This window comes from Poecilia mexicana, unplaced genomic scaffold, assembly GCF_051168715.1.
Source record: "Poecilia mexicana isolate PSO_F unplaced genomic scaffold, ASM5116871v1 scaffold_17, whole genome shotgun sequence".
Lineage (NCBI taxonomy): Eukaryota > Metazoa > Chordata > Actinopteri > Cyprinodontiformes > Poeciliidae > Poecilia > Poecilia mexicana.
Window position 1 is genome coordinate 21,100,162 of NW_028263386.1, and position 22,144 is coordinate 21,122,305.

A 22,144-nucleotide genomic window follows, 5' to 3' on the forward strand; every position below is an offset into this window, starting at 1 on the left:
CCCTCAATATCACACAGGCAAGCACAGTACTGTGAAGAGTGCTGCCGCTACAGGGAACTGCAGGCCAGCTGGTTTCTGTGCAATCTTTTCACAATAACTCCCCCCCCATCCAGACAAACGCAGCAGCCAAGCTCACATCTAGTTTTCATGAGTAGTCCTCTTCTCAGTGCCGTTTCTTTCAAGAAGTGCACGCTCTATCATCATCACGTGTCAAACATTAGTCGGAATTCTACTGAGCACTCCACCGGTGATATATTTATACGTTTCTTCCTACCAAGTATCGCTATCGTTCTTTATGCAGCAGACATCGTGTCAAGTTGCTTCCAGCAATGGAAGCAAGCTATCACGTGTCATTGTCAAAATAATAATAATAATAATAATAATAATAATAATAATGTATACTTTTCCCTATATGATTTAGAGCCTATGTTTTATTATTATTTTGTCAAACTGTGTACAGAGGTGTGTGTGCGCTTATGACGGGGAGAATTTTCCATCTTGAAAAAGTATTCACATCTCTTAAACACATTTCAAGGATAAAGATTCAAGGTTTGTAAATGTTTGCAGAAATTAGAGATGGAGGTTACCGATTAATGAGTTAATCTAAAGTTGACAGGTCTTATCGATCATCTAATGATTAATTGATAATTTAAAAAACTCTGAGTTTTCTCAGAGAGCCATTCTACAACACAAAGGGCTTTAAAAAAAAGTAATATTTTACAGTTTTTGTGTAAATTGTATTAAATATTAAACAAATTGACTTACACATTATTAAACTTGGATATTTTATAACAAAACAGGATCCCATTAGGTTGCTGGATAGAAGGAAAGCTAAAAAGATTAAAATACGTGAAACACTTAATGAACAGACATGTAGAAATATCATTTAGAGGCAAAGTATCATTTAAGCTAAAGATTAAGCTTTGCTCGCCTTTGCCAGCGCATCCGTAATTTTGAATGGGGAAGTTGACACCGTTGAACCATGCAGCTCAGCTTAACGAGCACAATTAAGGCGAAACTTGAGGAGCTTGTTGAGTGTTAGCCCAACTGCAGAACTAAACAACATCAAATTAAATGCTAGACTTCATGGAAACTACATAAGAAAAATGCTGAGTGGGATTTATATTTTTGAATGAAACGTATAGGTTATTGTCTCTATGATGATGATCACTCTTAAACCTATTTTCTTTGTTGGTTGTAATCCCACACCTGCATCGTTTTTTTAAATTATTATTATTACAAACTTTATTATAAAATGCACACGAACTCCTTTCTGTGCATGGGAACATTCCAGATCAACCTTAGTTAACACAATAAATCAGGGCTTATAAACCTAATTCACTCACTCGTGATCTGTGGCTTTAATTAGAAATCTTTATGATCTATAGACATGCTTTGACTGGAGGAATCTTTTCTGGGAGCCAGGATAACTTTCTTGAATCACTCTTTGCCTCCCTTCTTTTCCGCTGCATCTACCAAGGTATAATCAGATTATTCAGGTAGGAATTTACCCCAGAAAAAGGTCCTTGTAGGGAGGAAGAGCTTATTGTTCCTATTTTGTTGGAATCTTATAGTGTTTTCCCTCTATAAGCATTTCAGAATGGCTTAATTTCCCTCCGTGTCCTGTTTCAGTCATCACTTTAAACTTCCATACACTTTTTGTTCATTTAACTTTAATAGATTTTAAGCAGTCAACTTTTTTTTTGGACGTCTGTGGTGTGGAACAAATCCTTAAAAGGAATTAATTTAGGGTTTTAAATTCTTTAAGTTGGAGCATGGAAATGAAATCAACCATTATCTCCATGGATCGTTAAAAGATTTTAGGTTGGAAAAAAGCCACGCAATTTTCAATTACTGTTGCGTTCTGGGAAGAAACACGGAAGTTTGTGTCAGTCAAATTGTTTTGGAGTTACTCTAGAGATGTTAAAAAGTGTAATCAGAGTAACAGTTTATATATTTTGCAATGGGGGAAAAAAAATCATTATGACATATGGTGGTCAGGACCAGTGGAGTTCAACAAAAATCAATGCTAGTTGCACATTCTACAACGCTTGGACTGATTTTATTTTGCTTTCAAACCATAACTCAAATAATCGGACCGAAATAATCAGAGAACAATGTTGTTTTAGTCTGATTTCACTGTTTGGATCCTGGACTCTGCTGTTGCTGTGATTAGTCACCTTCCCATCCAGATCACAGAAGCCGCATGCAAGACCAATTTAGAAAGTTGTATTGTAAATAATTGGACTTCTAGGTTGGACTTTGTTTTATTACTGAAGCAGCAACACTCCTACAGTAGGATATTCCCTTTCAGCGTCAGCAGATGTGATTTATATAAACAACCCAGCGTTGTTACCCACAGTTGAAATGCATACTGCAGGCTAACATAGACGGTTTTGGGATATTAGGCTCCGGGCGGGAAAAAAAACAAACAGTCTAGATCACACTGCCAAACTGTGCCACATATTGGAACAAAAATCTGGTTAAACAGATGACGCAAATATGTGGTTGCAATTTAAAAAGATATATAACTGCCCTCTACTCCTCCTTTCGCAGTTGTTACCTCTGTATTAAAACATCCTGCGCCATCCGTAATCAGCCTATTCAAGAAACACAACTTAAAAAAAACACACAACAGCATTTTGGTGTTATACTTATGGTGGTTACTGCAGTTAGATCTCATTTTGCAGGGAGGTGAGGTTTTGGTGAGGTCTTTACATAATCATAGTAGTCAAAAAAAAAAAAAAAAAAGAGTGGCCAGAAGTAACCAGCAAAGTACTGGGCTTCTTCTATTGTAATAAATGCCCTGACATTTCAGAACACAGCACTATTTTTTATTAAATTTATTATTCTGACTGCTTTTATCTTTGAGATACACCTTTTTTTCACCTTTTATAGCAACAAATAAAACAAACATTTAAATACAGAGCCGAGGTTTGCCAGATGAACCGGACAATCTCAGAAGAGAGTAATTATGCTTCACTTCAATATTTCCTCAGCTGTAATTGAATTCAGATGTCAGAGTCACTTTAAAAGGGCTCCACGATGTGATAGAGGTGTCAGCAGTCAGCACAGCGACTATCAACCGAGCGGCAACCAACCATCTATCCAGCTCCTCTGCCAAAATGCCTCCTGTCAAACGATGCAGAAGCTGATGCATTTAATTGGCTCACCGTTACTCTCTTGCGTTGCACTGTTTTGCTCCAGTTGTCGAGACACGTTTTCAAAGACGCTTCTTGGATCAAAACAAACTTTTTTTTGTTGTTTTTCTCTGTGATACACCCGTTTCTAAGAGGTCGAGCTTTTCCAAATTCTGGCTGCCGCACAAAGACCGATAAGAAGTCTGAGCTGACTCGCACTATCAACGTGGATCCAGACACACAGCAAGAGAAGGAGAGGGAGCAATGGCATCTGGATGAGATCTGGCACAGATCACATGCAACACATGTGGTCCGGTATAATTTACGGAGCTGTAATGGAGGAGTGGGTTTTAAGCAATTGTTTTGCCTAGCAACATTCATGGGAAGGTTGAAGGGAAAATGTAGAGCTGGCAGGTATGACGAATATTTTAATACCGTGAGACATCAACAGTTTATGTGTTCCAGTCGTAGCTTCAGCCTTCTCTGAATCCAGACGGTGAATGTCAAATCAAAAGTACCTGGGTTTATGATTTCAGGTGATTTACACTTACTGCTGAAATGTCACCGGTAAAAAGCGTGATAAGCAAATGTTACAGATTTCGTCAAAAAACAAGCCAGAGGCTTCACGTGAAACATATACGGGCTGCAGAACATTCAAAATTAAAATGTTTTTGTTCTTTAATGCCGTTCTGATTTTTTAGTCTTTGATTCTGATTTCAGGGTCAAATGTCCTTATTTAATTTCAGCGCTTGACATTATCTGCCAGCAGTGATAATGTCATGTACGTCAGTGTGTTGCATAAGAGTGACTTCTATCCTGCTCATGAAAATATGGAGAGGAAAAAAATAATGAGTCATTAAATTTATTTCACTTCTAACCAAAAAGGAACTGAGTAGTTTGATTTATTGATGAGTTTATTTTTACAATATAGTAGAAATAAAACAATAGCATAAAATAACTGCTCTATATTTAAAATGACCTGTAATACATAGATTGGAGCTTCAGTCCAGGAAGCTTAGTGAGCTCCTCGTTCAGCAGTAGACTGGATGGAGGTGCTTTCCTCGCTTAGTAGCCTGGGCAAATTTTCACTGATGTCACTTGATATACTGAATTCATATTGGCTTTATATATCTTTTTTTTTTTTGTTACAAAAATATTCCTGCAACACTATTTCCCCCCAGCACATAGTTAATTTATTCTCAAACCCAGTTTCAACTTTACTGTGCACGTTTTAGAAGAAAATCCCAAAATGGTGAGGACTGACAGACGAAAGGACGGCTGGACAGGTGAACAGATTAATAGACAGATGGACTGATGAATAAATGGATTGACTGATGGAGGGGAGGTAAACTGGATGGATGAACTGAAATAAAGATGGATAGATGGACGGGCAGAAGGACGAACGAACATGTTAAAAATGGCCGGCTGGACAAACGGACAGATTGGCGAAGAAAAGAAAGAATCGGGTTTCCAAGTACTCAAGTTTTGTCACCCATTTCAAAGACTTTTTAGAAATGATTTTCCTCGAAATATCCAAACATTTCTTAGAAACCAGAGTCACACAACAGGAGGTTATCTTTTTCCCTATAGAGGAGCTCCAGCATGCACAACGCTGACAAAACTTAAACCAAAACAGAGATTTAAAAACATTGCGTCATGATGAATGATTAATTTAAATCTAACCTAATCCAGTAATCGATTCATTTTCCTTTATCAGATAACTCATTAGGCTTGGCAGGCGAAGGCAACACTTGGCAAATGCTAGACTCTCTGGAAGAAAGGCTCTTTGGATATATTTTAAAAGGATTTTTGTGAAGTGCAGTGCGAGGGTATCGGTTTCAGCATGAGATTTCTCTTTGTGAAATATGAACCAAGTTGCACACTGGCTCCGGTATTTTAAGTAGTGATGACAACAAGAATGGAGCGTGTTTTGCCTCATGTTTGGTATTACTGGAAGAGCCTGGCTGGGCCACAACATCTAATGAGGTTATTCCTAAAAGTGGCTTATTCATACAAAGGAGAAAACACTCTACATAACAGCATGAACAGAGCAGGAAAAGGTAAACAATGAAACGGACAATCTGACTTATTAAATGATCAATTCCACGTTACTGTGGATGGAGGCAAGAAAAAATAAAAACTAGTCTTGTTTGTTTTATTGCATTTTCGTTTTCCACTATTTGGGTCTCTATAAATATCCCATCTTTGACAAGGAGAAGATAAAAATGCTAATTCAGGCACACTCCACTCCAGTGAATCATTGTGTTTGGCAAAACAATATCAGTCTATTCTAAAACAGATACTGTTGTGAGCTTAAAACCTCGGCGAGACTGAAATTTGGATGGAACATTGTTTTCTGTCAGTGTTGGCCTTTGTGGGCAAATGAATAGTTTGAAAGGAAAAAAAAAAAAAAAGAAGGGATTTTGTTCGTCCAAAACCCCCTCTGTTGTTGCTCTTACCTCACATGACTGGATACAGTGGATGTTTTCGGGGTCAGGATACCACTTCATCATCCCGGTGCAGATTATGCTCTAAAAAATAAAATTAAAAAAATCCACATGCGTATAAATGTATTTGTTAAAAGGGTTCGTTACGGAGAACAACGCAGGATTTAATCACCAACACATGTTCACATGATTTTCTGTCATGTTGACGCTCACAGTTACAACCAGAGGCATTAATGGGGAATGACATACAGCTAAAAACAAGGATTTGCTACAGCACAAGCAGTACTATAATATCTGTATTGGAATAGCTATATGGTGCCTCACAAAAGTAGCCTTTACATTTTTGACATTTTGTCATGTTTCTACCACAAAATTCAACATATTTCAAAAGTATTTTTGTGTGGTTGACTGACACAAAGGAGTGTGTAAATAAGACATAGAAGAAACCTTTTTTAGAAATCTGGATAGTGCAGAGTGCATACCTTTACCATCCCTGATTCATCTTTGAAGTTTTGCTGCAAGATTATAAACTGGATTCGATTCCTGACTTTGACTGGACCGTTCTAACACATGAATGTGGTTTGGATCGTTCTCTGTTGGAATGTGAAGCTCCTCTTCCAGTATCCATTATCCACATATTCAGTATTTTACATAAAGCATCGCTTGTTTATCGAAACAACATTTTAGAATTATTTATTCAAACCTAATGATGTATGCATTCAGATAAATGTCTTGAGGGCAACACAAAGTGTTTGAATAGTTTTGCAAGGTGCTGTAAGCAAACACACCCTTGGTTATATGACTTTATCACAGAGAAATTAACAAAGCTTGGGTACAATCTTGATTAAGATCAATGTTTTTTATTATTATCATCATTCAACTGAATAAAGACCCCACATTTTTGCTGTGAACTTTTGTAAGGCAGAGATCTTGAGTTATTTATTTGACCCCAGTAAATTACAAGGTGGTTAGCAGACAACTGATTGACTAGTAAATATGGATAAGGAAACTGGATCCTCCCCGGAGACTTTCCTGTGCAGCCTGACATCGCAATAAAGACCAGGTTCTGAAGTTTTCAAGATAACACAATGCCTTGAAATTGCTAAGCAGCGCCAAAGATATGGCGTAAGTAATCAGACCTCAGTGCAAGTATTTAACCTTGGCACAGGAGGACAAACAGGCTGGCTGGCTGACTGACCACCCAAAAGTGAGGCAAAAGCGAAGCAGCGCATGCAACAACATCAGCGCAGAAGTGATTTCTCAGATATGATATTGGGTAACATGATCCTCCTTTTGAGCAAAACAAGCGCAGCAACTCAGACCCCGGACCCGACATTCCATTCTCTCGCACACTTGTATACACTGTATGTTTTGGAGATGTGTGCAGTTCCTAAAAGGCTTGACGTCAACTGAAACGTTTACCCGCGCTATCTCCCTATGATTTCCAGTAATACAAAAACACTTGAACTAAATCAAACAAGCATTTACACACACAAGACGGATTTTATGATGTGATTAGCCGGCACGCCGGGGAATTAAAGTATTTTCAAGAAAACTCTTTAGGATTAAATCTAATATCTGATATAAAACATATTTGCATGTATCCATTTGTTCCCGTCCAATTTTTTGAGCCCTGGGAGTAGTGGGGGTGGTGAAAGGAGGGTAAACCTCCAGCTGCAGCTAGAGCTCTGTATAGTCAGGTACAAGGACAGGTAAGCAAGTCAGGGCTAAATAATTAATTCTGGGAGAAAACTAGTTAACGATCTGATAGTGGCTTTATAGATTTCTCTTGCAACATTAAAATAATCATCTTAAATGTAAGTGCACAGTGGTTGTTCACTTCAAATGCATTTTCTGTCTTGGACAAAAAGTTTCTAATTTCATGTTGTGTGTGTTGTCTCTCACCTCCATTATCTATGTCGTGAACAAACTTGGTAATTGTCAGTAAAGTTAAATTAGGGTTGAGCACGGTTTCCTCGCTGCTGCCGCTGTTGTTCAGAGCACCAGATGTTTGCATGAATTATTCATTCTGATGAGTGTTTTGAAAGTCAGACCTGTTTATCAGTGGATCAACTTTCATGGCATCCAGGATAAGTTGCTTGGCAGCGAGCGGGCAAAAACAACCACAGTTTAGTAATAATTATCACAAGTTTCCAAATGGTAGCAAAACCGCAATCCCACAATTGTTGTTTAAACCAGTAAAAAGCTACTAGCTCTGCTGTTTCACCACCTCCAGCTTCATTAGGAAGAAAACTATACTTGGACATAAATGAGGTCAGATTTGTTTACTGATTTTTACAGTGTTTTGATCCCTCTCCTCCTCTGCTTTAAAACAAAACCATTAACCTGAAGATAGGTAGAATGAAGTAAACGTTGGGATAAATCTATTTCCCGATGCACTGCATGTAAATTCTGCATTGCCTAAAGTCAGAAATATCACAATAAACTGCAAGTCTTTGATTTTAAAGTATGGAGATGGACCAGTCTAGCTTAAAAACCTGAGCTACTGAGGCCGTGGGAGTGTAAGATTAACCAAGTAAGAACAGCACAGTTTGCGTTCTTAGGCTTAAGATAAAAATGTAAAAGTTTTTATTCAATAGCAAAGCGCACAGACCGGCTGCGCGAAGAAAAGCATAGAACAAGAGGCCAACAAAATTAGATTCAGTAGTAAAAGTGACTCACCTGTACTGTGGTAGGCTGCATCCAGTGCTTCAAGGTGGTGGGTGTAGTATCATTGGACAGAACCACCGGGTCGTGCAGAACCATGTCCAGAGCAACAACACATGTAGGGTAGCACATGTCGCCTGGAAAGCAGTTTTTCAGGTCATGTTCTCCTCAGGTACAAAAACATAAATGCTGCCCAAAACAATGAGTAATTCTCCAAAGTATGTTACCTTAACTAATTATCAGAATTCATAGAGAAAAAAATAAATTAAATAAAAAATCAATGAATTTGTGCTTCAGAGAAAATGAAGTATCTCACTTAACAAGGCCTACCACCCAGAGGGGGTATCTCATCCCCATCGCCCTCCCTTTTGTTTCACTCTGTTGTCGCTTGAAAGCGCAAACTTCAACTCTTGATTATTATTGTTGGCCCACTGAGAGGAGTGACTTCTTGATGCCCATGAGACTCTAAATCCAGCCTGATTATAAATATTGTCAGGTCTGATTTATGATTCTGTTCAAATTTTCTTGTCTCTCAGTCTATCAAAACAGTTATCTTTCCAGATGTTTCTTGGATTTTTTTTTTCTCCTGATATTTATAATGGAATCTGGACCAAGTTTTTATAGCATGAACTGGATAATTACTTAAAATCTGAAACAGAAATTGTTCAGAAAACTGGAAGTACTTCAAGTGTCAGAACAAACAGACTTGGGTATTGACAAGATGCTGTTCTAAACCCAAGAATATAGTCCGAAAATGTTGATTTTTAAGAAACCATTTGCTTGAAGGGAATACATTTGTTTAGGTGCATTCATGTAATAATTAACACTTGCAGCTTTAGGATCTGGTTTGACTCACCAATATTCATCCCCTGGTCACAGCTGTACTCAATGTAGTTGAGATTGGGGGGAGCAGAGCAGGAACCCTGGAGCGTGGAGCACATAGTAAACTCCGCCGTCCACTTACCATCCTTAGTGCAGCGAATTTCACTCTAGAACAATCAAACACGCGGAAATACACAATTAATGCTCTGCAGAGAGCAACACTTGCTCTTCATCGTACTAGACAAGAAAGTTTACATTTTCTGTGGCGTCCGGGCACTGCAGGGTGCAGCGGGTGTTGTAGCGCAGGCCATTGGTGCAGGTGTACATGCCCTGGAAGACGTCCGGAAGAGGTGGGCAGGATATTGGCTCACAGGCATTTTCCTCCCACTGTCCATCCTCCAGGCACTCTAATTTGAAGTACTTTCTGCAGAGAAGAAGAGTAAGCGTTCCTGGAATTAAATATTTCCATGCACTATATAAAAAAGCACATATATATTTTTGTTGCTGTCAAACTAAAACTGACCTGTTTTAGGTCAGTTCAGGTTTATTTGGATGGAAAAGGGAAATTAATGTTATAGTAAGAACAGAAGAAGAAAAAAGTAGACAAAAACTAACAAACATGAACTCAAAATCTAAAAATGAGTCTATACCAGATTGGGAGAGTACCGATAGCAGCATTCCTTCACTGTCGCTCAGGTCTTTCTGCTCGACTTATCAATACAGTGTAGATAATTTTGTTGGATTAAAAATGAATAATTAGATAACAAAAGGTGCTTAATGGAGGATTTTCTTTACAGAATTTGAACTAGGTGACCCAGGAGAAGTTCTGGGTAGAACATATTAATAAACAAAGAAGGCTTTTTTTTTTTTTACCTTAAATGCAAAATGTACATAATTTTAGTACAGTTTTGACTTAATTACTGCTTTGACTGTGTTTGCCTGAGGCAGACACAGTGGGGGCTCGAACTGGTGACCCACCAGTTAAAGGACAAACCTCATGAACCATTGTCACCCAGGTCTGCCCTGAACAGGTTGCCAGTTCATCACAGGGCAACACACGACTGCCAAATATGCACAAACACACTCTTACATAAGAGCAATTTATAGAGACCAGAAACAGTGGTGGTTTTGGACTTTGAGAAGAAGCCAAAGAACTCGGAGAAAACCCACACATGAATGGAGTGAAAGACCCCCGGTCAGGATTTGAACACAGGCTGCAAGGCAACAGAGATATCCACTAAGCCCCATGTTGTATTGGTGTGTCACATGAAATTCCAATAAATTACACAAGAATTCAAGGCTGAAAGGGTTAAATATGTTTGCAAGGCTCTAAATTTTCAGTATAAATTGAAGTCGTGTGTGAAATTCTGAGAAAAAGTTGACTGAATGAACACCACGCTGCATCACATGTTCAAATAGAATATCAAACGCCCCATTAAGTGCAGCAATAAAAGCCTGCTGAGATTCCTTGAGGTTTATTTTAACAAAGTCAAGACTATTGGTTTAAAGTTTTGGTGATTTAATAACAAAAACATGGCTGTTTTTATTTAGCAGCAAAATGGATCTCCTGTCTACACTGTGTCAAAGCAAAAATATGTGTTATAATGTCCGTTAATGATGGCTTACCTTTTAAAGTAAAAATGAAAAATGCCATTTAGGGCTGTTTAATGGCTGCTCATGGTCAGTGTTACATGTTGGACTAATAAAGCATCATGGGTTGTAAAATTGTTTACGCAAGCTGTAACTCATAAAAGCACCAACCAATTAAATGATACATAAAGAAATGGTTCTTTAAAAAATCTATAAAATGTATAGTTTTATGGCAATTTCATGCAAGCACATCTGGTTGGATGTTTGCTATTAGGCAAGTACAGAATACTAAATTGCACCGTACCTTCAAAAAGGTACCGTACCTTGAACTGTTTGTTTGAAGTTTGTTCCTAGAAGCAGTAAATCAAAAATAACAACTGTGTTATGCAGTGTGCAATGAATATTGTGTCAGTAAGCCTTAAAGTTGTTTAATTTTACCAAAATTATAAAACAAAATATACACCTTTTGAAACTGATAAATATATCTCAGACAAATTATGAAGTGTATAGAAAAAAACAACCCTGAACTGATTTCCATCTCAAGCTACCAACTTTGGTTTCTTCTTTTTGAGACTCCCAACCACGTAGAAGCCCGGGCTGCATCGGTATCGGCAGAAGGACCCGACATCGTGTCCTGAAGCCAGACAGTCCTTTGTGAGGAGTCTGGCACTGGGAATGTTAGGCGCTTCCGGACACTCAATCTTGCAGTAGGCCTCTGGGAAAGACCACAGCCCGTCTTCCAAACACACCAACCTATCACTGTCACCTGGGGGCGGGAGGAGAAGAGATGGAGAGAAGGAGGAACAGGAAGAGGACAATATTTTCACAGGTTGGTAAAGTTTCTTATGGTTTTTATATGTGTAGTCATATTATTTTCATTTTCCCACTTATTTTATGACCGTATCTGTTTGTAAAGTAGACAAAAAATTTCCTGCTGGATGCTTTCTGAACTTCATTGATAAAGCAAACATAAGTTTAGAGCATTACACGCAAAACTACCTTACTACATGAAAAATAAATGCAAATACAGTACAAGTACAAGAAATTTCTTTAACCGTTACTAGTCTGTCGTTGCATGTTTTCTGGGATGTTTTTCGACTATCAGAGCAGTTATTTTAACTAAGACTAAAGAAAATAAAAGACCTTCATTACATTATTTGTAAAAAAAAAAAAAAAAAAAAAAAAAAAATAATGTTGCTGCTTAGAAAAAGTGGAAAAAACATCATAACCATCCAAGGTGTGCTGAAAATATTGGCACTTTGTAGCACATTAATCCCCATATATACATCAACAACTCAATAAAGTTCAGAAAATAAACAAAGTGTCTGGATTTAGCAACACAGAGAAAATCAAGTGCTAACTTTGTGTAGAATTATAATTGCTCAGGTCTGTTTCCTCCTCCTTATTAATCATGAATGTTTTAACACCTCTAAAGTTGAAAATGTTTTATGGTCTCTATAAAATGTAATCGATCTTTAGCAACATATACCTGACACACTAGGTAAAAGCCACACAGTTGTTTCGTTGATAAGAAACTGATCTGGAAAACATTCCTGCTAAGTGATGCATGATGACCTTTAAATGTGTTTACTTGAACCAAAAGCCAAAATTTTAAGTATTTCTACATATTTATGGATAGAAATATAAAGTCCTTCTGTTGACGTAAGGAATGGCTCTGAAGAGCAACATGTTCCAGTGACTTTCCAGCCATAAATTAAAAGTGTTTGTAAATGACACCTATTTCCCTTCAGCAGACAGGTTTGGCTTTGCATATTTAGTATGACCAAGCTTTTTGGAAGCTGCAGTACAAAGTAGACAAACAAACAGTTGTCTTCAACCTAAAAATATGACATGTTTGCCTGATGATGAACTGCAACATCAACTCTTTCGTGTACATATTTCTGTAAGGGGTTACCCTGAATTTTAGTAATACAAAATATAATTTTAACTACAATAAATGTCTTGTAATATCATAAAAATAAACTATTTCAGATCTATTTATGAATTCATGCTATAAAATCCTGCTGACACCTTGTAATATGGCTGGGGGTCCACAGGTGAAGGAACATTGTTTGGCAAAGGTGGTTCCCCAAGGACAGCTGAATATGGCGTGATAAACATGAGACTGATCAGGAAGGCCACAGTCCACAGGCTCACAGCTGACAACACGATCCCATGAACCCCGAAAACAGTCCAGCTCTATGGTTCTCTGGAAGTGGAGAAAGAAAGCAATGAAGAAAGAAGAAAATTGCTCTTCAGAAACAAAAAAGAAAAAACGAACGAGTAACCATGTACAGAAAAAGCAACACAGTCTCAGGCAGAAGTTTATTCACTCATCATTCAAATGAATGTTTATCTTGGGCTTTTAAAAACCCATTTCCCTTTTCAAGGTTGGAATAATTATATAATAAATAGCTTCAATGAATTTTAAGAAAGATGAATTAGGCGCACTAGGGATTATACATTCAGGCTCGATTACATAAATAAACCCCCATCAATATTTTGATAAATGTTTCGTATGAAGTTGCAGAAAAAAATTTCAAATACATTTGAAGAGATCAAAATATTGACCACTCGTCTTTTCATAAAGTGTGCTGGTTTACTGGCACAGACTACTTTTAAGTCCATATAGTTGAGGTAAAGTAGTAGTCTGCTTTATCTACTCCAGGTCTGATATGTGTTTGATATCATTTCCATTCCGGACACACATCAGTATTAAAGTTTCATTCATCTGACTCAAGCTGTCAACTCAGAAAAAAAGGAAATGGGGAAAGACGTTCCAGAAGATTCTAGGAACCTCAAAAGGTGACGAGTGGAAGATGTTTGAACACCGGTGTGACCATCCACAGCGAAGTGAGTTTAACATCAACATTGACTGATGATGAAAGAAACCCCTGTTCCAAAATACATGCCGTCTACCATGAGTGATTTCTGTTGACAAGTGTTCTGCTCAGAGCAGACGAAGATTGAGTTTGAGACTAAGTAACAAGAAACATGTTTGGAGAAATCAATGTGAAGTAGCAAGAAATAATATTTTTCTTCTTAGAAATTGCTTCCTTGAGAATTCCAGCTTTAATGTCAAGTCAAAAAAGAAACGGTGCACAGAATGATACAGAACAAATTCCCAGTGACAGAACTGCTTTGTAACAAATGATCCACCATAAATTGTTGAAAAGAAATGAAATATGGCAAACAAATCATTAAAAACCTTCATTGTTTTACTTCAGGCTTAGGTCAGTTCAGCATTTAGATGCAAAATAAAGTCAATCCAGTGTCTGGCTAGTACTCACTGGTATCAAAATGGATGACTGAATATATAAGTTGGAAGTCTGGATTCATTTAAAGAATTTTACCTGGCGTGGTGGAGTGCCCCTGCCGTTGAGGACAGTGATGCTGTAACCACGGTGACACTTCACCGAGCAACTGGAGGCTTCCCCTCCACCTGTACACCTACAGAGACAAACGCCGGTATGTAGGCAGTCCTGGTGTTTGTTGTTTTAGCTCGCTAACAGTTTGGTGCTTTACCTGATGGAGGCGTGCTTCAACTGCGGAGGACTGCAGCTGTCAATCTGACAAGGCTGCCGCAGACAACTGTTGCAGAGGTGAAGGGAGGACATGGAGAGACGTGGAGAAATGAGAAGCAGAAAAAGCACAAAAAAATTCTAGCCCTGCTTCTGTCTCTTTAAATTAGATCAGTCAGAAACTCCATGGTTCTGGACAACAGATCTATAAAGAGGATGTATGTATATCTACAGGGTGATATACATGCATTGTATTACATAAACCTTTCTTTTTTTGGATTTTTTTTTTTTTTTTTTTGTAGCCAGGATTCATATTCACATATCTCACTCTTGGTTTCTAAAAAAAGCTAAATTATCTGCATTTATTGGATTTGTAAATTTGAAATATTTTAGAACAGTTTGGATTTTTTTTTTTTTCAAAGAGATGTACGAAACAACTCTTTGTGTGTGTGTAGGCGTGTGCGTGTGTGTGCGGGTGTGTATGTATGTGTGTTTATGTGTTAAGTAGGTAGTAGTGGGAGAGCCCACCCTCTGATGCGCACCCGGTCAGGGCGAAGGTGCTGAAGTGGCAGGAGGTCCTCAGAGCCACCGCTCTCACTGCCACAGAGGGCGACGAGAAGAGGAGGATAACGGTGGATGTGAGGAAGAAGGGCTGAGAGAGGTCGTGGGTCACATTCACCACCAGTGGGTTTCGGTAGCATGAGGGGACGTGCGTGCCTGGGGAGACGGAGAGGTTTCAGATGAATGTGCCGATTTATGATTGATTTTAATCCCAGGAATACAATATAATTAAGGTCAACAGCTCAACTGTGTCATGCAGCAAGCAAAAAAAATAAATAAATAAATCAAAATAAAGATCAGTACCTAATGAGTGATTTTTGCCGTTTGCATCAGATAGGAGAATGGTGACTGTCCTCCTCCATGGCTCCCCAGACAACGAACCATCCGAGGCCATGTAAACCATAACAGAAGCAGCCACACCAGGATGGAGGAACCCCACCTGGTCCAGTGGTACAACCACAACAGGATGAGGAAACCATGTAGAGATACGTCATTAGTAGTTGATTGGTTGGTTAAAATATCAGATGTGGGTCTAGTGTTCATTATTTATGCAGAAATTAACGTATTTATTGGCAAAGCTGGTAAAGATGAGTAAAGCCTTATCGGTAAGGCGATGAGGGTTTCACAATATTATAAAATTCTGATGGTGGTAATATTGGTAAATATGTCGATGACGATATCAAGTCACAAGAATCTGTTTTCCTGAGGCAGAAATATGACACAAGCATATATGTATGGTGAATGTGGATGGTGAATGTATCCGTATATGCATAAAAGCTTTAAAGCTGCAGTTCATAACTTTTATAAAAAGATATATTTTTTCTTTACATATATGTTGAAACTGTCACCCTGCCGTGACAGTACAGTGTGAGCAGGTCATCACTGGATCTTTCAACACAATGAGGTTTGCCAAACAAAATCAAGTTTCCTAGCTGTGTGGATTACTTTGAGTTACAAGACAATATGGCAGAAATAAATTAAGACTGACTTTATAATCCTCGTCTTTCTGAAGACACCATGAAGTTTTCTCCTTTTGAAGTCAACAGACTTTGTGTGTCATCCTCAAAGGAATTCAGTAAGCGTATTACTTTCAGAAAACGTTAAGAGCCTCGTAGAAAAGCGAAGGTTCTTCCAAACAAACACAGCTAATTGAGACAGCTTCTTTTTATAGAGCTGGCGGAGAAAGATGAGAGTGAAGGGCTGAGGGATGCTCTTCAGACAGCCAGACCTGAAATTTTAGACGTGGGAGCTCCTTCAGACAGAAGGAACCTAAAGGAAAAGGAGATATTTTATGGGGAGCTGCTGGCAGACACAGGTGCTCTAATAAAGGATTTTCAAGATGGCCTTGAGCCTTGAGGCTCCAGGGAAGTGTCTGATAAAGAGGGCCTCCATAAAAAAAGAGCAGCGGTGGAAAGATGAGACATTCAACAAAGTAGTGGAAATGATGAGACAAAGGATAAACATGACTGAGTATCTGCAAATAAGGAAAGAACCAAAATTGTAGAGGACCCTGCAGTCCAGGGAAGAGCAGACAAGGTTGTGAGAGCTCACAGTGAAACGAGCAGCTGGCCAGCACTAAATCCAGGACCATACCACTGATTATATTAACTGTGGTGGTGGAAACATGAAACTGTTAAAAAACAAAAAGATATATGCATAAACTAGACAAACGTCTGAATTATCCATCACGTTTTCACATGTTTTAGGATCCATCCAAAACTGGGAAATGAAAGAAAAGTGATAACATGATACATGGTTTTCAGTTTGTTTGGGTTTTTTTACTATTGCCTTACAAATAAAATCTCAAATAGTTTGAATTCATTTGCATTCAGTTTCCCAACATCAAACTTTGTGGAACTGTCACTGCAGTAACATCTTAAACTCTTTGTATCTCTGCCAAATCTGGACAACTACAGACTCATATTTTTGCTAATTTCTCGCAAATTAGTTGAAGTTCAGTCATATTAAATGGAGAGGATATAAGTACCTCAGATTTCAAGTTTCGTTCTTAATTGCATTTAGATATTGACTGTGGCTTTTCATTCTCACAGTTGACTAAGATTTAGGCCTTGTATACTCGTAGCCAGAACTTTATAAAAATAAGTATGTCTGCCCCATCATTTAGAAAACATATGATAGACATCATACACACAGGATCAGTTTCATAAAAGATTTCATCCACATTAACCTATTCAAATACGCCACTGTGCGCTGTTTTGAACATGCTCAACCCATAGGGGGCAGTGTAGCGCAAAGCAAAGACCTATGACCTTCAAAACAGCACAACTTCCTGGTAGGAATTAAAGATGGCATCAGGAGGTTTAAATAGCATTTTAGAATATAAAGTTATTAAAATACAAGACGATGTCAAGTGGGAATCATGTCAAAGTAAGCATGTGGACATATTGGTGCATTATCTGACTCAAGCTGTAATGTGCGGGACCCTAAATCTCGGTTTTCCTTTGTACACATACAAACACAAATATGGAGTTTTCTCAAATCTTCACATTGGTTGGAGTTGTTGTCGTTTTTATTACCATGAAACTGAGCTTTCATGTGAATGAAAGGCACAAACGCATAAAGCTGTATTACTTTTCTCAGCTATCCGGCTACATATCGGCTTTGTGTGGAAAAGTCCTGCTCTGCCCCAGTCGTCATTGCAGGCTCTAACAAAAGACTGTTAGAGGCGGCAATTGAGCCGCGGTGCTGCCACCACCATGTCTCACAGTAGGAAGGGTTTGATTAGATTAATATGCAATGTTAGGTTTCAACCACACATGGCACTGTGCATCAGATCCAGCGACTGCAACTCTGTCCAACTGTTTGCTTTGTCCCCTCATGGCTTGTGGCAAACCGACACCGTTTTCCTCATTTCCTCAGTCAGTCTGATATGTGGCTGTTGATTGAGAATCTGCTGGACTTTCAGAAAGCTCAGAGTTAGCTCTGTGCATTTCTATTTAAACAAAACCTCTGAGCCACTGCAAACCCCTTTAGCCAATTTCACAAGTTTAAATTTCCATATTTTCTGCTGCTGCTCCGTCATAGAGCTAACTGATAGCTCAGCAGCAACACTAATGCCAGAGGCCCATCTAGAAAATAAGCTTTGGACTCATTAGCACAGTGAAAAACAAGGTTTGTTCAATTTAATTTCAGGGAGTTGGAATACTTCTGCAAGGGACTAGACTGTCTGAATAAAACGCTGAGCATGCTGTTCAATCAGTTTCTGTCTAAATAACAAGTACCTTTTATTCATTAATGCCTTTTTAATGAGAACGAAATCTGTATTATATTTGAAGTATTCATATTCATTAGTAATGTATTTATTATCCTCCAGCATTTAATAAAAGGATTCTAATTATAAAGACGAACTATATTATGATTAAAGATCCAGTTCTGAACCTTTTTGTAACAATTATTCTTTCATCTGTCCATATTGGAAAAACAGAGGAAACTTTTTGTTCTCTAATTAAGAAGAATGAGTTAATTATATAACACTTGGTTTTTCTTTATACTATTAATACAAAGCCAGTGATTGCTACTAAAGGGATTCAGATGATTAATGTCCTCTGAGCAAAGAAATACAAGGACACAATGTAAATAGAGAATAAGTAGGGAGTTAGTCATGACTTCTAATTATCTACATCATTAGAACCTGCGATTTACCATTGACCTGAAAAATATGCAATTATTGTTACTAAGGCATGGTATGAATCATGTAATTGTTAGAACGGTAAAAATATGTGCGTGCGCAGAGGTTTGAGCCAACAATCCCTTCAGTCTATTGTAAGAAATAGTGGAAAGCTGTTAAAGGTAGATTAGCCACCCACAGTCACTCAGCGGATGGGTAAACATGTACCATGCGCATACCTTTATCCAGTAAGAGTGCTCCAGGCCGTTATTTGTGTCAGACTGGGCGGTGCATGGGAACCAGGCATCACTGTGTTTGTCGTTCACCTCCAGGTGCTGAAAACTGCAAAGCTGCACACAAAGGGCAGAACAAGACACAAGGGAAAATAAGCAAATTATTCAATCGGCTTAAAATGCCTTCATTCTCGATTAGTATTATTGTAAACCTCTGCGATTGGATGCACAGATCTTTGTACGTATATTCATAACCCGCAGAATGTTTTCACATTTTGTCACTTTACAATCAAAAACATCAATGTATTTTATTAAGCAAAGTGTTATTTAACTGTGACATTGAGAGAAAATAGACACAAATACACATTTGTACTAAAGTATTCACTCAGAAGTGAAGTATTAAAACGATCTTAAATGAATGTCTGGGCTTTGATTGGGCCATCTTAACAGAAAAAGGCCCTTTATATTGTTTGTTTGTTTGAGGATGATGTTGTCCTACTGACACATTCTCCCATTTGAGCTTTGGATATCTACAGTTTCTCCGCAGTTCTACAAGTTGTTCAAAGCCTGAATTATTGCTTTTTATTCTAACCCTGATTTAAACTTCTTCCCAACTTTATCCATAGCCTGTCCGCCATGTTCCTTGATCTTCATGACACACTTTGCTCCCTCGTTTCCTCTATCAAACCTGTGAGACCACTATAGAGTCCAACTGTATACCATGGCTCTACATAACGATTGTATGACGTCTGAAGCCAAATTACTCTACTGGGTTAAACTTAGGCTTGATTAAGGTTATGTTAGGTAAATTGTATTATCAAATGTTAATTGTTTTATACCTTTATAATGTTATTGTCTTATATGCTTTTATTTGTTTAGTTACATCTTTTTGGAATGTTCCTGTGTTGTTAAATTACTCTGATTCCTTTCTCAGAAGGCCTCTCTGAAGAAGAGCAGTGACAACAGCTTTCTGCGGTAATCATTCAGTGGAACGTCCTGCTTTTTCACCTGTTAGATAGCTGTAAAACCATCGCCGTGAAGACATACAACTTGCTCTGTTTGACCCTGGGTCAGGAACTGGATAATCTAGTGCAAGATACATTGTGTTGTTGGTTAGTGATAATCTTTGGCGCTGTAACTATGTGATGAAGTGTTTTTTCCCCCTCCCTTTAGAGTTACAGCGCTCTCTGTGATTAGGGATCCTAAAGACAATAAAGAGAGGTGCAGGCAAATGTGCTTTGAGAGCGGTAGGAGATTTGTCACTGAAAGCACATCTGTCTGTTCTCGCGAGTATTCAGAATCTAATTTTCTCTTGTCTTTCCTGTGTTATTTAATCTGTGTTAATAGGTGTCAACTCTGACAGGTTACATTTCAGATCTATTTTTAAGAAATTTAGAAAATAATTAATCATTTTCCTTCTACCTCACCATTTTGTGCTAATTTTTAGTCACTTTATCCCACAAAAGTCCCAATAAAATACATTGATTAAGTGACTAGATGTGGAAAAAGTTCAATGGCATAAAGGCTTTTGCAAGGCTCTGCAAATAAGCAAATACTTTTTGTCAAACACAGCTAAACCAGGTTTCATTCACAATGTTACCTTCTTAATTACTGCGGGCCTACTTTTGTTTCACATTCTTGGTCAAATATTTAGCTGCAGAGCTCATATTACTAGATTTGATCCGCCATCCAAACCGGTCCCAAAATAACGTTTGTTTATGTTCCTTATTCAGCTGTTGGTGGAATAATGTTCTTTGTGTCAGTAGTCTCAATTACAGAAATCAGAGTTCAGGAGGGTTTGGCATTTTATCATATGGTAGGACTTGATAGGTCACTCTGACTTTACTCATGACTCTTGGATTCCTGTTCTTTATTGCATTTTCTTTCTTTTACAAACACTGTGGTACAAAAACGTCGCCTCTCTGCCAACTCTGAGGTCAATAATCCTTCCGTGATAAAACTACCTAGGAGGTTGTTTTTGTGTGCTACTTCAACAGAACCTCTATTTAAACTTACCTAACCTCAATTGTATTCTGGAGGTGCATTGTTTTATGGGTGACCTTTTGGCAAAAAACTGCAAGTAAAAAAAAAAACAAGAAAGAAATTGGCCTTAAAGCTACTGTATGTAATTTTTATAAAAACTATGTTTTTTCATATTTACAAAATGCCAACACTTTAAACATGGTAGTGTCAATATTATCCTTTACGGAGGCTTTACATCAGCAGCACTAAGGAAATTATTCAGAGCTGAGAAATATGGATTTAGCTAAATATGGGGCTAGCCTGAAGGAAAACCTGTAAGGATTTCAACAAACGTCTAAATGTGGAAAGAGGTTCAACTTCCGTCAGGATAATAACAGAGTTAAAATGGAATATAGGACAGCAAAACACATTCCTGCGTTGCAGTGGCTCTATCATAAGTTCAACCAGGAATCTGTAGCAAGACTTGAAAATCGCTTTGCACTGACGCTCCGCATGTAAAGATGGATTTGTGAAAATTGACTCAGGGCTGCAGATTGTAAATGCAAACTGCCTTCACAAATTGACAAACACATTTTCCTTTTGCGTCACAATAGCACAGTTGCCGCATAGCAGCAATGAAAAACATGCCAAGCTGTTCAATATATATTTTATTTTTACATGAAGACAATTCCTTTAAAATGTTTTTAGTCCTTTTGACATTTGCCCCTCACACAAATCCTCTGTGTTGTATCTTGAAAACTAATATCTAGACAAAAAGTTTTTGTTTTTTATGAAAAGGATACTTTCAGGATTATTTATTTCATACTGCAGCTCCTCCATTACATAAGGATTTGCAAAAATCAGGATTTGAACAATTTCTGCCTCCTATTTTATACCTTGGGAAGGGATGGCTCCCCTGTGGCAGCGACTGCAGGGCAGCGTTTGGGGTCCTGGTGGGAAGCAGAGGCACTGGAAGCCCACTGATCTGTGTAGCCCAAAGGTGTGAAGTAACCACAGTCTTGCACGCTTGATCCCCGCTCAAATTCTTCACACACGCCGTCGCCGTCAAAGACATAACACTGACTAGGTTCACCTTAGGGAACAGAGAAAAGAAAGCGAAGACGATTTATGGAAGAATACACAGCCTGTTCTTTTCATCTGGCAAGGTGTACGCTTCTCTCCCACTGTCAGACCATCATCCAAATCTGTTTGTCAGTGAACCAAATCTGAGCAAATCTATTTGGTATTTTCTTTGGCAACTCCACATGACAGCCACACCAACTCAACTGTGCCTCTGGTGTCAACAGGCTGCAAATTATGGCAAGACATGAACTTTGACTTTGGTTCTTTATCAGATATTACCGTAACTGTGTGATATTAACAAACAGAAACTTAATCGGTGACCTAGTCTGTTATTTTCATCTTGAAGGCGCCTCAGTTGACCTTAGGGTGTCGGTGGGAAAAGAAATAAAACTACTCATTAATGCTAAAAGAAACGCATTGTACTCTGAAAAGAATCACAACCAAAGTGAGTCACGAGAAACTACATTCCTCTGTGTCTAAAACAGAAATC

General features: G+C 38.2%; 1 protein-coding gene across 1 annotated transcript in view; it reads right to left on the reverse strand.

Moving 5' to 3' along the window:
• pappa2 (pappalysin 2) overlaps nt 1–22,144 on the reverse strand; it is a 67,339-nt gene that overhangs the window by 10,147 nt on the left and 35,048 nt on the right. Inside the window, exons 14-25 of the mRNA XM_015011987.2 lie at nt 21,468–21,664; nt 18,616–18,726; nt 15,052–15,187; nt 14,730–14,904; nt 14,192–14,257; nt 14,020–14,116; nt 12,698–12,875; nt 11,219–11,432; nt 9,332–9,500; nt 9,111–9,243; nt 8,270–8,391; nt 5,600–5,671 (exon numbers count right to left, since the gene is read on the reverse strand). Of these exons, the coding sequence (XP_014867473.2) occupies nt 5,600–5,671; nt 8,270–8,391; nt 9,111–9,243; nt 9,332–9,500; nt 11,219–11,432; nt 12,698–12,875; nt 14,020–14,116; nt 14,192–14,257; nt 14,730–14,904; nt 15,052–15,187; nt 18,616–18,726; nt 21,468–21,664 (1,670 nt within the window). The remainder of the gene's footprint in view (nt 1–5,599; nt 5,672–8,269; nt 8,392–9,110; nt 9,244–9,331; nt 9,501–11,218; nt 11,433–12,697; nt 12,876–14,019; nt 14,117–14,191; nt 14,258–14,729; nt 14,905–15,051; nt 15,188–18,615; nt 18,727–21,467; nt 21,665–22,144) is intronic.